The 13,361-nt window shown below is 32.7% G+C and overlaps 1 protein-coding gene across 1 annotated transcript in view; it reads left to right on the top strand.

The window, feature by feature from the left end:
- LOC149783569 (uncharacterized) overlaps positions 1-13,361 on the top strand; it is a 194,812-nt gene that overhangs the window by 163,558 nt on the left and 17,893 nt on the right. Inside the window, exons 20-25 of the mRNA XM_089931831.1 lie at positions 912-1,037; positions 3,705-3,801; positions 6,232-6,356; positions 6,893-6,985; positions 11,001-11,086; positions 13,177-13,246. Coding sequence (XP_089787957.1) covers positions 912-1,037; positions 3,705-3,801; positions 6,232-6,356; positions 6,893-6,985; positions 11,001-11,086; positions 13,177-13,246 — 597 coding nt within the window. The remainder of the gene's footprint in view (positions 1-911; positions 1,038-3,704; positions 3,802-6,231; positions 6,357-6,892; positions 6,986-11,000; positions 11,087-13,176; positions 13,247-13,361) is intronic.

Genomic DNA, 13,361 nt, shown 5'->3' with positions numbered 1-13,361 from the left:
CCACTTTGTGGGACTGACTGATGATAATCCTCTTTGGAACAAGATGGTTTGACAATCTGTCCACCTTTTTCTGTCCAATCCTTGAAGCCAGAAGCCATGACCATTGATGCTTTGTCAGTAATCTGGGAGAAGACGTGGGCATATGCCTTCTTTCCAGTGATACTGATCACAGATGTGAAGGATCAGACTTCAGAACAATTACCTGATGGGACAAACCCAGGGTTTAGAGCTTATACAATATTCACCCAAGAAACTTGCCAGTAAGTCAGTTATCAATGCAGAAACCTACATGGCTTTGATTGCTGAATTGTAAGTTCGTACTTGTTGGTTGTGCTGCTTCACAGTATGAGAAAGTACACCATTTTCAGAGGAGCAGTCATCTAAAGGGTGACATTGCCAGAATTTGAATACTCATGTACTTCCACTGCCTCCTGTTACCTCTTCTCCAAATATTAATGTGACTGGAAAATGTATTTGTCTTGGAAAGGAATTTTTACAAATAAATTGTTTTAATGGGGATACATTCCTACTAATCTCTCCCCCCAAACACAATCATCCTGTTGATTTTTCTTAAGTTTAAACTGGTAAATGTAGAAATGGGGGACCACCTAGCTTGCAGTAGGGAAGGTAATCTGTAAGAGTTATTTCTCTTTGTTTATGCAGACAGCAGAACTAATTTTCTAATTTGTAATGTTAATGTGATTGGATAAACAGTCTTAAGAAAACATAAAATTACTTAAACTTTCCTTTTTGTAAGAAATTGATAACAACTATGAGCAGCAGACTACTTGGATTATATTGACACAACAAATTTTCTACAATCTGAAGCTTGTAACCACTCTAAGCTAGATTCCCCTCCTGAGATTAGTAGATAAACCGTGGTAATTTGATTTTTAAATTTTGGTTTTCAGAAGAAAAAGAAGACAAAAGATTGGGGAGAATTTCCACCCCCACAAGCCCCTCCCAAACCGAAGACAGCAGCAGATATCACAGACGAGATTATTGTGTCAAGGATTGATGACAAACTCATGAAAAAGGTTTCTGTTCTATTGGATATATGTTAGATGATTTTCGCTACAAATGGGAACTTCATTTTGACTAATTTAGAAACATTTAAACCTTTCACAACAAAAATCCCTTGGGACCAGACTCAACTTTTAGTTTATGGGGATTTTGGTTCTGATGGGTTTTGGTTTTGTGGGAATTTGGTGTTTACCTAGGTTCTCTCGTTAAACCTAAGAATGAGATGGTATAAGATATACTCCCACATGATGAAAATCTTTATATATTTGAGAAATCATCAGTAGCCAGTCAGTTTTTGCAATAGTTATTCTGTGAGAACTCAGTTTCATTTAATTTTTATGCATTTCTATATCTAGGTCCTTTTTTTACTCTTATAATTGCCTTAAGTTGTTGAAAGACCCATTATAAGCCTCATGCACTGATTAACCTTTGGTTTACTGGATTCATTTTGGTATAAAATTGACATTTGGAACCAACAGATTAGAAAAGTTTTTGCTTAGTGCATTGACGTGTATTGAGTTAAAAAAGAGAAAAGTCAGGAAAAGAAACATGGTTCAGTTTGAAGGGATTTAGGTTTGCAAAGGCTTTAGACTTGTGAGATTTCAATGTGCTGTTACTTGCACGAAAGACTTGTAAACAATGGGTTGCAGGTGTTTTCATATCCCAGTTCCTTTGAACCTGTCAGAGCTCTGAGGTATATTTCATATGGATGGTGGTTTCATACCTAAAGGATGGAGGTTTCATACCTGAACGATGGTTGTTTCGTACCTGTGCAATGGTGGTTTCATACCTAAAGGATGGTGGTTTCATACGTAAAGGTTGGTTATTTCATAACTAAAGGATGGTGGTTTCATATGTAAAGGATGGTGGTTTCATACCTAAAGGATGGAGGTTTCATACCTAAAGGATGGAGGTTTCATACCTAAAGGATGGAGGTTTCATACTTGAATGATGGTGGTGTCATACCTAAATGATGGTGTGTCATGCCTAAAGGCTGATGGTTTCATTCCTAAAGGATGGTGGTGTCATACCTAAAGGATTGTGGTGTCATACCTAAAGGATGGTGGTGTCATACCTAAAGGATGGTTGTTTCATACCTATGTATTGGAGGCTTATTATCCAATTATAACACAGAATAGAAGTATTTGGGGAAATCAAGCAAACTATTGTAACTTGATTTAACAGATCTGTTTCTCTATTTACTGCTTAAATAGTTCGAAGTCTGTGAAGTAACAGTTTGGATATGAAGATTTTGTCGTTTAGAGGAATCTGTCTTGTTTTCCAATATAAAAAAGTTTTCAATGAAATTTTAGATCAGTTATGTCTAGGGTTGATTGGTAGCAGCTAGTGATTTACTTATATGTTCATTTTAAGCTGTTAATAGATTTTATTTCCTGTGGCAGGCATTTGCAAATTTTTCCATGGTGCAGGCCAGAAAAGTGATTTTTTTTTAAGCCACACCCTATGATGTAAATTAATTGATAAATCCAGGTCAAGGGCTGCAAGCCATATTTTGCTCACCCATTTTCTAAGGCATGTAATACTTGTGTAAACACCATGCAGGTTATTATCATTTTTAAATAGCATTGTTGTTTAAACATGAATTGTACATTTTGTCTTACCAAAGTCCTATTATTGTTTCCAAAGAGACAATAGCTGAGTAAAATGTTTTAAAAAGACTACATAATTGAATAAAAATGTAAATTAATAGCTCCACAACTTATTATGTGCACTGTGAATTGGTTAGTTGAAACCAGCAAATTTTTAAATACATGTATGCTTAATGAAAATAAAAATCAGATATCATGAAGATACTGCTAGTCACCAGCAAAAGTATCCCCAGTTTATAAGATTTTATGATTTCATCAATTTCTGAAGCAGATATAGAATGTTTTCTAATTGTTTTTAAAACTACATATTAAAGTTGTTGTGGTTTCATCCAAGGTCATTGTGATCCACTTTGTATGTGAAATGATAGAAACAAAGATATAAAACACAAAATTGTATAATATCATTTACAGGAATATTCAGTTCTTCCACCTGGCAGGTTTGAAGGATTTTTAACAGTAAAACCAATGTTAACATGTGCACATCCTTCAATACAAAACTCTTATTCTGACCAAAGGTGTGGAGCTACTTTGATGTGCCTGCCCTCTCTCTGTTTGACCATATTTCAATCTGTATGCATGGTGTTTTCTACAATATAAAATGTTTCAATACTTGATTTATTGGGTTTATTTTGTGGGGGTTTCGGGTGGTTTTAATGACATTTTAACACACTGACCATGCTGCAGAGGAAATGGAAGTTAGGAGCTCTTCCCATGGACAAGCCGAGGCAGCTGAACTGGGCTTGTCTGGGCAGGTATCAAACTCATGACTTTTAGATTTGGAGTCTGATGCCCAGACAACTGAGCTACAGTGGATTCCATCAAAATTGGTAGTGTTAGACCATCTTGCTGCCAATTTTATGATGACAATCAATGGACAAGTTGCAAAATTTGCTGACAGACTTTGACAAATTACTGATAGACTTTTTTCCGTTAAACAGATTTGCACTATTATTTTAAGAATTTTGTTTTGTGACATGATAAAACCTATTGTTACAAATGCCATGGCAATTTCAATAAACATGTCATCCATTTAGGTGATTTTATGATTTTCTTGTAATTGTTGTGTTCCAGCTGAAGAAGGATCCCAAAGTTCGTCAGATTAAACTGGAGGTTGACCGGATCAAGGAGAAGATGAAAGAAATTGATGAGCGCATGAATGAGGTTGATGGTGAGTCAGAGCATGTATTGAAAGCATTGGAGTCAGTACACTCAACTTTCATTAGGTTATTATTATTTTTAAAATATACTCTTTGTCAGACTGAATATTGCAAGGAATAAAGACAGTAGTTACATTATTCTGAGTTCACTTCTACAAAGTAGATGTAAGCTATTGTATTACCCTCTTCACTGTCATCAAAACAGATAATCAGATGGTATATATATATATATATATATATATATATATATATATATATATATATATATATATATATATATATATATATATATCCTCATTGAATATCAGACATTCTTAGTTCCAATGTAACAAGTATGAGTGGGCTTCATAGCATCTACCTGCAGGAGAGTGGGCTGACAGAACTAAATTAGTTGTTGTTGTTGTTGTTGTGGGGTTTAACACCATTTTTCAGCACATGATAGGCTATGCATGGCGGCCAGTATTAATGGTGGAGGAAGAACCCTGAAAAACCCCGGGAAGAACCACCGACCCACGAGAAGCTACTGGCGAGCTTTCTCACATACCCACGTTAGGCGAATCCTAGACTTTGAACCCACGCAGACAGAGGTGAGATGGCAGTGATCCGTAACGGAGAGCGCTTTAGACCACTCTGCCATTCGGGTCCCGACTAAATTAGTATGAACATGTATATTAGTTGTACATTCTATGTAAGTTCTTGGGTTTAACTCAGCTTTTTGCATACTGTGTAAATTATACCTTGAACTATGGCACTATGTGAGTGATGCATCTTGCTTAATACTACCTCCTCATAATTTAGGTCACTGTGACCTATATTTCTTGCTTCACAGACTTTGATTAAATTTTGTTCTTCATATTTATTTCTCATGCTCTGTTGATGCTATAGCTGGAATCATGAAATAAGCTAATAGACTGTGTCTGATAATTACTGTACCATTCTTATAAAATATGTCACTGTGACCAATATTTCACATTTCACTCTCATTTGCTTCGATACGACACTTTTGAATCTTATTACTGTACTCTTTAAACTAGGTGATTGTATATTCACCTCTCTTAGGACTGCCTAATTGGTTAGAGCTCTGGCTCTGATGCATGAGGTTCCAGGTTCAAACCCAGACAAAGTCATACCAAAGACTTATAAAAATGATACTAGCAGCTGCCTCATTTAGTACTTAGCATTAAGAGGTTAGTTTTAGGACTGGTCAGCCAGGTATCAGGATGATGCTTCAGTGCTAGACATCACTATAAACTGCTTCACGTCCGACATCATAGCAATATGACTAAAATTGTTAAAGCTACATTAAAAATTCAAACACACACACACACACACACACATCTCTCTTAGTACCAAACAAGGTCACTGTGACCAATATTTGGTCAAGTTGTTTCATTTAGCTCATAACCAACTAGATTTTTGGCATATGCTTTCGGCATACAATCCTAGATAAATTCATGAAATTTGGGGATGCATTTTTAGGAAGACCACTGCTTCATTTCAGCAGTAGGTCAATATTGGCCATATTTTATGCTTCACTGGCTTGGGTTAAATTTTATGTATGATCATTTCTCAGGATAGTCCATGTTGTGATCATGAAAACAATGATACGTATCTCTGTTACTTCCAGACTAACACATTAAAAGAAGCTTATTTCATCCTATATTTCATTATTTACTCAGGCTTTGGTTAAGTTTCTGGATTTATGTTATGACCACACTAGTTTTGGGCATGCTATATACAATCTTACAGAGAAACTTAAAACTTGGCGAGTTTATGCATCTTGACAAGATCTATATCCTCTTTGCTAAAATAGGTCTATGTGATCTATATTTCATGCTGAGTGACTTTGTCCAAATTTTATGTTAAAAGTTCATTTCTTAGGTGCTGTTTATGTTTCAGTCATGAAACTTGATAATTATATGCATTTCTGACACTAGAATGCCCTCAAGTTCAAAAGAAAGTCACTGTGACCTACACTTTATGCTTTTCTAAAATGAGCCAAGAACTTGTGTTTATAATCACATTGATTTATCCATATGAGACCTATATATATATATATATATATATATATATATATATATATATATATATATATATATATATATATATATATATATATATATATATCCTACCTTACTCAGAAGGCCCTTTGTGACCAAGGCAGTAGGAAGTAGGAATAAATATGTTATTAAATGATAAACTTCCATATGAATGACTCTACATTGTATACTGGAAAATGTTGCCCTCAACAGGTTAACTGTATATTGTGTATTTGAATCCGTGTTCAAATTAGTTTAATGGCCAGTTGATTTCAGTTTATAACAATGTAAGATTTCATCTTGCCAAAGAAGATAAAATTCATAAAATTCTGTAGTGAAAATTAACATTGAATTGCTTAAGTTTAAAAGTTTTTTATGAAGCCATTGAATGTTGTACTTTAGATGAGAAGGAGATGATACAACTGTATTGCATGCAGTGTTACTTCAACTCAGAGAAGGCCTTCCTAAAATCACCTCAGTTCAAGCGACAACAGAGTATACTGTACCAAAAGCTTCACCCAGACAAGGTGAGTTATTAGTGCTTGTCAAACTGGAAATTTAGTCTCTTCACAGTTAGTTGTCAACTCCTTGGCATAGCAAGTATCAGTGCTCTATACGCCATTTAATATAGATAATTAATGGGTCGTGTCAGTTGCATGCTTATTATACTTCAATAACTTCCATATATTGACAACTAAAATATGCTTGATTCCTTCAGGAAAATGAAGTGAGTTTTAGTTATGCCTCCCCAGAACTTTGGCATATAACCTTTGTCCCTTTGTACTGCAGTCTGAATGTCCATCAGTTACATCTTGGTCAAGTTTTGCATTAAGCTAGTTTACAGGCACATGGCAGGGGCATTCATGTCCGATGAGCACGGTCTATATTTTTTGCTTCTTGAAAATAAGTTATGGTTTGATGTATTTTCCAGACACTTTAAAATCTGAGAATATTTATCGATTAAAATATAAAATAGTTAAGTATGTAACTATTCCTATGTTTTTATTATTTACTATTCCTATGTTTTTATTATTTACTATTCCTATGTTTTTATTATTTACAGGATGTGGAAATGAACTTGGATGAGCTAGAGATGGCATTACAACAGATCAACAACAACCTGCTGACACACAAGGAATTTGAGTACATTAAATTGGTATGATTATTTTAATTAGAGGATAACACTCCTAGATATATGAGTTTGAGTACATTAAATTGGTATGGTTATTTTAATTAGAGGATAACACTCTTAGATATATGAGATTGAGTACATTAAATTGGTATGGTTATTTTAATTTGGGGATAACAGTCTTAGATGTGTGAGTTTGAGTACATTGAATTGGTATGGTTATTTTAATTTGGGGATAATGGTCTTAGATGTGTGAGTTTGAGTACATTAAATTGGTATGGTTATTTTAATTTGGGGATAACAGTCTTATATGTGTGAGTTTGAGTACATTAAATTGATATGGTTATTTTAATTTCAGGATAACAGTCTTAGATGTGTGAGTTTGAGTACATGAAATTGGTATGGTTATTTTGATTAAGGGATAACAGTCTTAGATGTATGAGTTTGAGTACATTAAATTGGTATGCTTATTTTAATTAAGGGATAACAGTCTTAGATATATGAGTTTGAGTACATGAAATTGTTATGCTTATTTTAATTAGAGGATAACACTCTTAGATATATGAGTTTGAGTACATTAAATTGGTATGGTTATTTGAATTTGGGGATAACAGTCTTAGATGTGTGAGTTTGAGTACATTAAATTGGTATGGTTATTTTAATTTGGGGATAACAGTCTTAGATGTGTGAGTTTGAGTACATTAAATTGGTATGGTTATTTTAATTAAGGGATAACAGTCTTACATGTGTGAGTTTGAGTACATTAAATTGGTATGCTTATTTTAATTAAGGGATAACAGTCTTAGATGTATGAGTTTGAGTACATGAAATTGTTATGCTTATTTTAATTAGACGATAACAGTCTTAGATGTGTGAGTTTGAGTACTTCAAATTGGTATGGTGCTGTTTGAGTACTTTACATTGGTATGCTTATTTTAATTAGGGGATAACAGTCTTAGATGTGTGAGTTTGAGTACATTAAATTGGTATGGTTATTTTAATTTGGGGATAATAGTCTTAGATGTGTGAGTTTGAGTACATTAAATTGGTATGCTTATTTTAATTAAGGGATAATATTCTTAGATGTGTGAGTTTGAGTACATTAAATTGGTATGCTTATGTTAAGTAGGGGGTAACAGTCTTAGATGTATGAGTTTGAGTACATTAAATTGGTGTGGTTGTTTTAATTTGGGGATAACAGTCTTAGATGTATGAGTTTGAGTACATTAAATTGGTATGCTTATTTTACTTAGGGGATAACACTCTTAGATGTATGAGTTTTAGTACATTAAATTGGAATGGTGATGTTTGAGTACATTAAATTGGTATGCTTATTTTAGTTAGGGGATAACAGTCTGAGATGTATGAGCTTGAGTACATTAAATTGGAATGGTGATGTTTGAGTACATTAAATTGGTATGCTTATTTTAGTTAGGGGATAACAGTCTGAGATGTATGAGCTTGAGTACATTAAATTGGAATGGTGATGTTTGAGTACATTAAATTGGTATGCTTATTTTAGTTAGGGGATAACACTCTTAGATGTATGAGTTTGAGTACATTAAATTGGAATGGTGCTGTTTGAGTACATTAAATTGGTGTGCTTATTTTAATTGGGGGATAACACTTAGATTTATGTGTTTGAGTGCATTAAATTGGTGTGGATTTTTTTTAGGGAATAACAGTTATTAATGTATGAATCTGAGTACATTATATTGATGTGGAGATGTTAATTAGGCAATAGCAGTCTTGGAGTTAAAAATTATTATACACTCAGTTTATATGGAAAAGCTAATCAGGCTGACATTCTTGAAGAAATGGAATTGTGCTAGTCAGTTAGAAACTTTTGTTTTTGACAGAAAATGTCATTCTTTTTGAGGTAAAATGATGTCAGAGTTTCAAAATTGCATTATGGATTTTTCTACTATATTTTTTGACATTTGACTAGTCAGAAACTGGGCTTCATTTTCAGGTTTGTTACAGCAATAATTTTTTTCTTTATGTAAGAGTATGATATAACATAAACATCAGAAAACAAATCAGCTTGATTTTTGTCTCATTATTCTTGTAAGTCTGCATGAAGCTTCACTAGTTCTTTCTTATTCCGAAGTCAGTTCCTTTAAGATCCTTTTCAGTTAGTGAATCCTTGTAAGCTTTTGCAAGTGATATATCAAGATGATGAAATTCATTACACTGAAGTTGGTGGTATCAATACTTAACAATCACTTTTAAGTAGGGTAAAGTATAAAAAGTAAAAGAACTAGATTTTTTAATTATTTTGACTAGAAGTGAATTGTCTGGATTGAATGATATCATTGTTACCTGGTATTGGGACTACAGGTGTTCTGTGTAAAATGCAAGAGGTTCCAGTTATTTCAGGTCATGACAGTAACAAAGATTTTACTGCTCTACAGCAGCCTAATAAGTTTTCTTATTATATGCTCATTTTTTCTCCATTAACTTTACATTGTCAGAATTGTTCAGTATTTTACGATATTTCACACCTTCATATTGCATTCACATGCATAAAGGAACTACTTTTTATTCTAAGCAAACAATGGATGCAGATGCCAGCACTTTTGATTTGTAAACAAATCATGTACACTCACGTAATAGACGCTTTACATTTTGTTTGATTAAATTTGTTTCTGAATGAAGTAAAGCAGACATAAGAAAGGGTCCTTACAAATAACATACAAGTTACAAGGCATAAAATGTCTTCTTTAGCTGGTAATAAGAATGGCAAAAAAATATACTTACAGTTTTACATTCTGAATTTTCTCAAAAGGTACTTTTTCAGTTCTGCAAATCTGAATTACATGAGCGATGTCATAGGTTCTCAATCTTGATTACACATTTCGAAATTGTACTGTAATTTCAAATATAAGTGCAGTTACGTCCTCCTTACTGCACTCAAAATGAAATAAGAATTAAAATCCATAGCATCTTTTTGATAATTGCAATTGAAAGACTTCATACTTTTCCCACATTATGATTTCAAACATTCAGTGACAGAAAGAGAAACACATTCGCTGATGTCAACATGCTTCTCTGGTGCTGCTTCAACCTGATGTATTTCATTTACAATTTGCACAGATGAATCCAGTCGATAATCACAAAATTTCATAGAATCAACAAAAATACCAGAATCTATTCATTTCAGATCAAATGGAAAACTTGTTGCAATGCATATTCATTCACAATATGACTCCAAATTTCAATTTTAAGGAGACAAAAATGCCAATTTCTTTTGAAACTGCTGTCTAGCGCGCAACAAGTTCAAATTTATCTGGGAGGAGTTATGTGCACATTAATAATGTTGTTGTGTAATGATGAATCTGCACTTGTGTATTTAGTTTGGAATACAGCATACTTTCATTTACTTTGTTTCTTGTAGTGTATTTTGTTTACATAATTAAGCCTTAGGTAGAATAAGAAAATGAGCATATAATAAAAAGGTTACTGCATTTTTATGGGAAAATATGAACTCGTTTTGTCGGATGGATGTACTGCACTCCCAAGGTCATGCAGTATTTACATCCAAAAAACTTGTTCATATTTTCCCATACAAATGCCATAACCTATAAATACAAAATAAAATAATTTGACCTTAAGGTTGAGAAGCAAATGATAAGAAAAATAATAAGATTTATTTTCATAAAAATTAATGTATAACATGAGTATTTTAAAATCATTCAGACTAGCTGTATTACCGGACATGTCTGACATATTTAAAGGTTTCTGGCGACCTGATATATATATATATATATATATATATATATATATATATATATATATATATATATATATATATATATATCCTTGTATACTGTGTACTAAATAAAGTAGTGCATTTCTGCATATAATTTATTGCATAAATGTCAAGTAAATATAAGGAAGGTAAATTAAACTTTTTTCTTCCAATTTTGTTCCTCATAAATTCATTAGATTGGAACAATAATTATGAAATTATCTATCATGTCAGAGACAATATCAGCATTTTTGGTGGTGAGCTATGATTTCTTCTCTTATATTCTTAAAGATTCTGGATTTGCCCGGGAGACGGAAGATTAATTTCCGATTGTTCAGCATAATAGCAGCTTTATCGGAGAAAGTTACCCAGATGGAGTAAGTTTAACTGAAACTTATCCAATCTAGTATTGATTTTTGTGGCATTGATACTTGCTTGAAACTACAAACTTGTTTTGTTGTCATTTGGAAGAAACAACTGACAGTTTATAGGTATATGTCGAGGCCATTAGGCCAAGATATGTTTATTTGCCATATATGCTGATCCTAAAGGATAATATTTTCACTTTGCCATATGTGCTGATATTGGATAATATTGTCATTTTGCCATATATGCTGATATTATTGGATAATATTGTCATTTTGCCATATGTCCTGATATTATTGGATAATATTGTCATTTTGCTATATGGCCTGATATTATTGGATAATATTGTCACTTTGCCATATGTGCTGATATTATTGGATAATATTTTCACTTTGCCATATGTGCTGATATTATTGGATAATATTTTCACTTTGCCATATGTGCTGATATTATTGGATAATATTGTCATTTTGCCATATGTGCTGATATTATTGGATAATATTGTCACTTTGCCATATGTGCTGATATTATTGGATAATATTTTCACTTTGCCATATGTGCTGATATTATTGGATAATATTTTCACTTTGCCATATGTGCTGATATTGATATTATTGGATAATATTGTCACTTTGCCATATGTGCTGATATTATTGGATAATATTGTCACTTTGCCATATGTGCTGATATTATTGGATAATATTGTCACTTTGCCATATGTGCTGATATTATTGGATAATATTGTCACTTTGCCATATGTGCTGATATTATTGGATAATATTTTCACTTTGCCATATGTGCTGATATTATTGGATAATATTGTCACTTTGCCATATGTGCTGATATTATTGGATAATATTTTCACTTTGCCATATGTGCTGATATCATTGGATAATATTTTCACTTTGTCATATTTGCTGATATTATTGGATAATATTGTCACTTTGCCATATGTGCTGATATTATTGGATAATATTGTCACTTTGCCATATGTGCTGATATTATTGGATAATATTGTCACTTTGCCATATGTGCTGATATTATTGGATAATATTGTCACTTTGCCATATGTGCTGATATTATTGGATAATATTTTCACTTTGCCATATGTGCTGATATTGATATTATTGGATAATATTGTCACTTTGCCATATGTGCTGATATTATTGGATAATATTTTCACTTTGCCATATGTGCTGATATTATTGGATAATATTTTCACTTTGCCATATGTGCTGATATTGATATTATTGGATAATATTGTCACTTTGCCATATGTGCTGATATTATTGGATAATATTTTCACTTTGCCATATGTGCTGATATCATTGGATAATATTTTCACTTTGTCATATTTGCTGATATTATTGGATAATATTGTCACTTTGCCATATGTGCTGATATTATTGGATAATATTTTCACTTTGCCATATGTGCTGATATTATTGGATAATATTGTCACTTTGCCATATGTGCTGATATTATTGGATAATATTTTCACTTTGCCATATGTGCTGATATTATTGGATAATATTGTCACTTTGCCATATGTGCTGATATTATTGGATAATATTTTCACTTTGTCATATGTGCTGATATTGATATTATTGGATAATATTGTCACTTTGCCATATGTGCTGATATTATTGGATAATATTTTCACTTTGTCATATTTGCTGATATTATTGGATAATATTGTCACTTTGCCATATGTGCTGATATTATTGGATAATATGTTCACTTTGCCATATGTGCTGATATTATTGGATAATATTTTCCCTTTGCCATATGTGCTGATATTATTGGATAATATTTTCACTTTGCCATATGTGCTGATATTATTGGATAATATTTTCACTTTGCCATATGTGCTGATATTATTGGATAATATTGTCATTTTTCCATATGTGCTGATATTTTCACTTTTAACCATGTTACATGGAACTTTATATCTCTATTTTGAGTTACTAATTGAAGGAATTGTCAGCAACCTATGTTTTGTTGTTGCTTTTATTACAAAAACGTTTGTGTTGCTAGACAGTATTTTATGCCTGGACAGGTGTAAAGTTGTTTGATTGGTTTCATTCTTCTATGTCCACAGCCCTGTGGTGAGAAAGTTGATCAACAAGATGGATTACCATGCTCTGGATGTTAAGATGGAGAGAAGCAAGGTATACGCAGATGACAGTAATAAAATATTGCAGAGAAGTTATTACCATTGTGACTGTGTCAAGCAGTTCATTCATTCCAGTGGCTGATGGGAGCTTGGGGTGTTGAGAGTGCCAT

Source organism: Sinohyriopsis cumingii, chromosome 14, assembly GCF_028554795.1.
Source record: "Sinohyriopsis cumingii isolate HCF-2022 chromosome 14, ASM2855479v2, whole genome shotgun sequence".
Classification (NCBI taxonomy): domain Eukaryota; kingdom Metazoa; phylum Mollusca; class Bivalvia; order Unionida; family Unionidae; genus Sinohyriopsis; species Sinohyriopsis cumingii.
The sequence above is the reverse complement of the archived record's forward strand: the minus strand, read 5'-3'. Positions and strand labels throughout refer to the sequence as shown.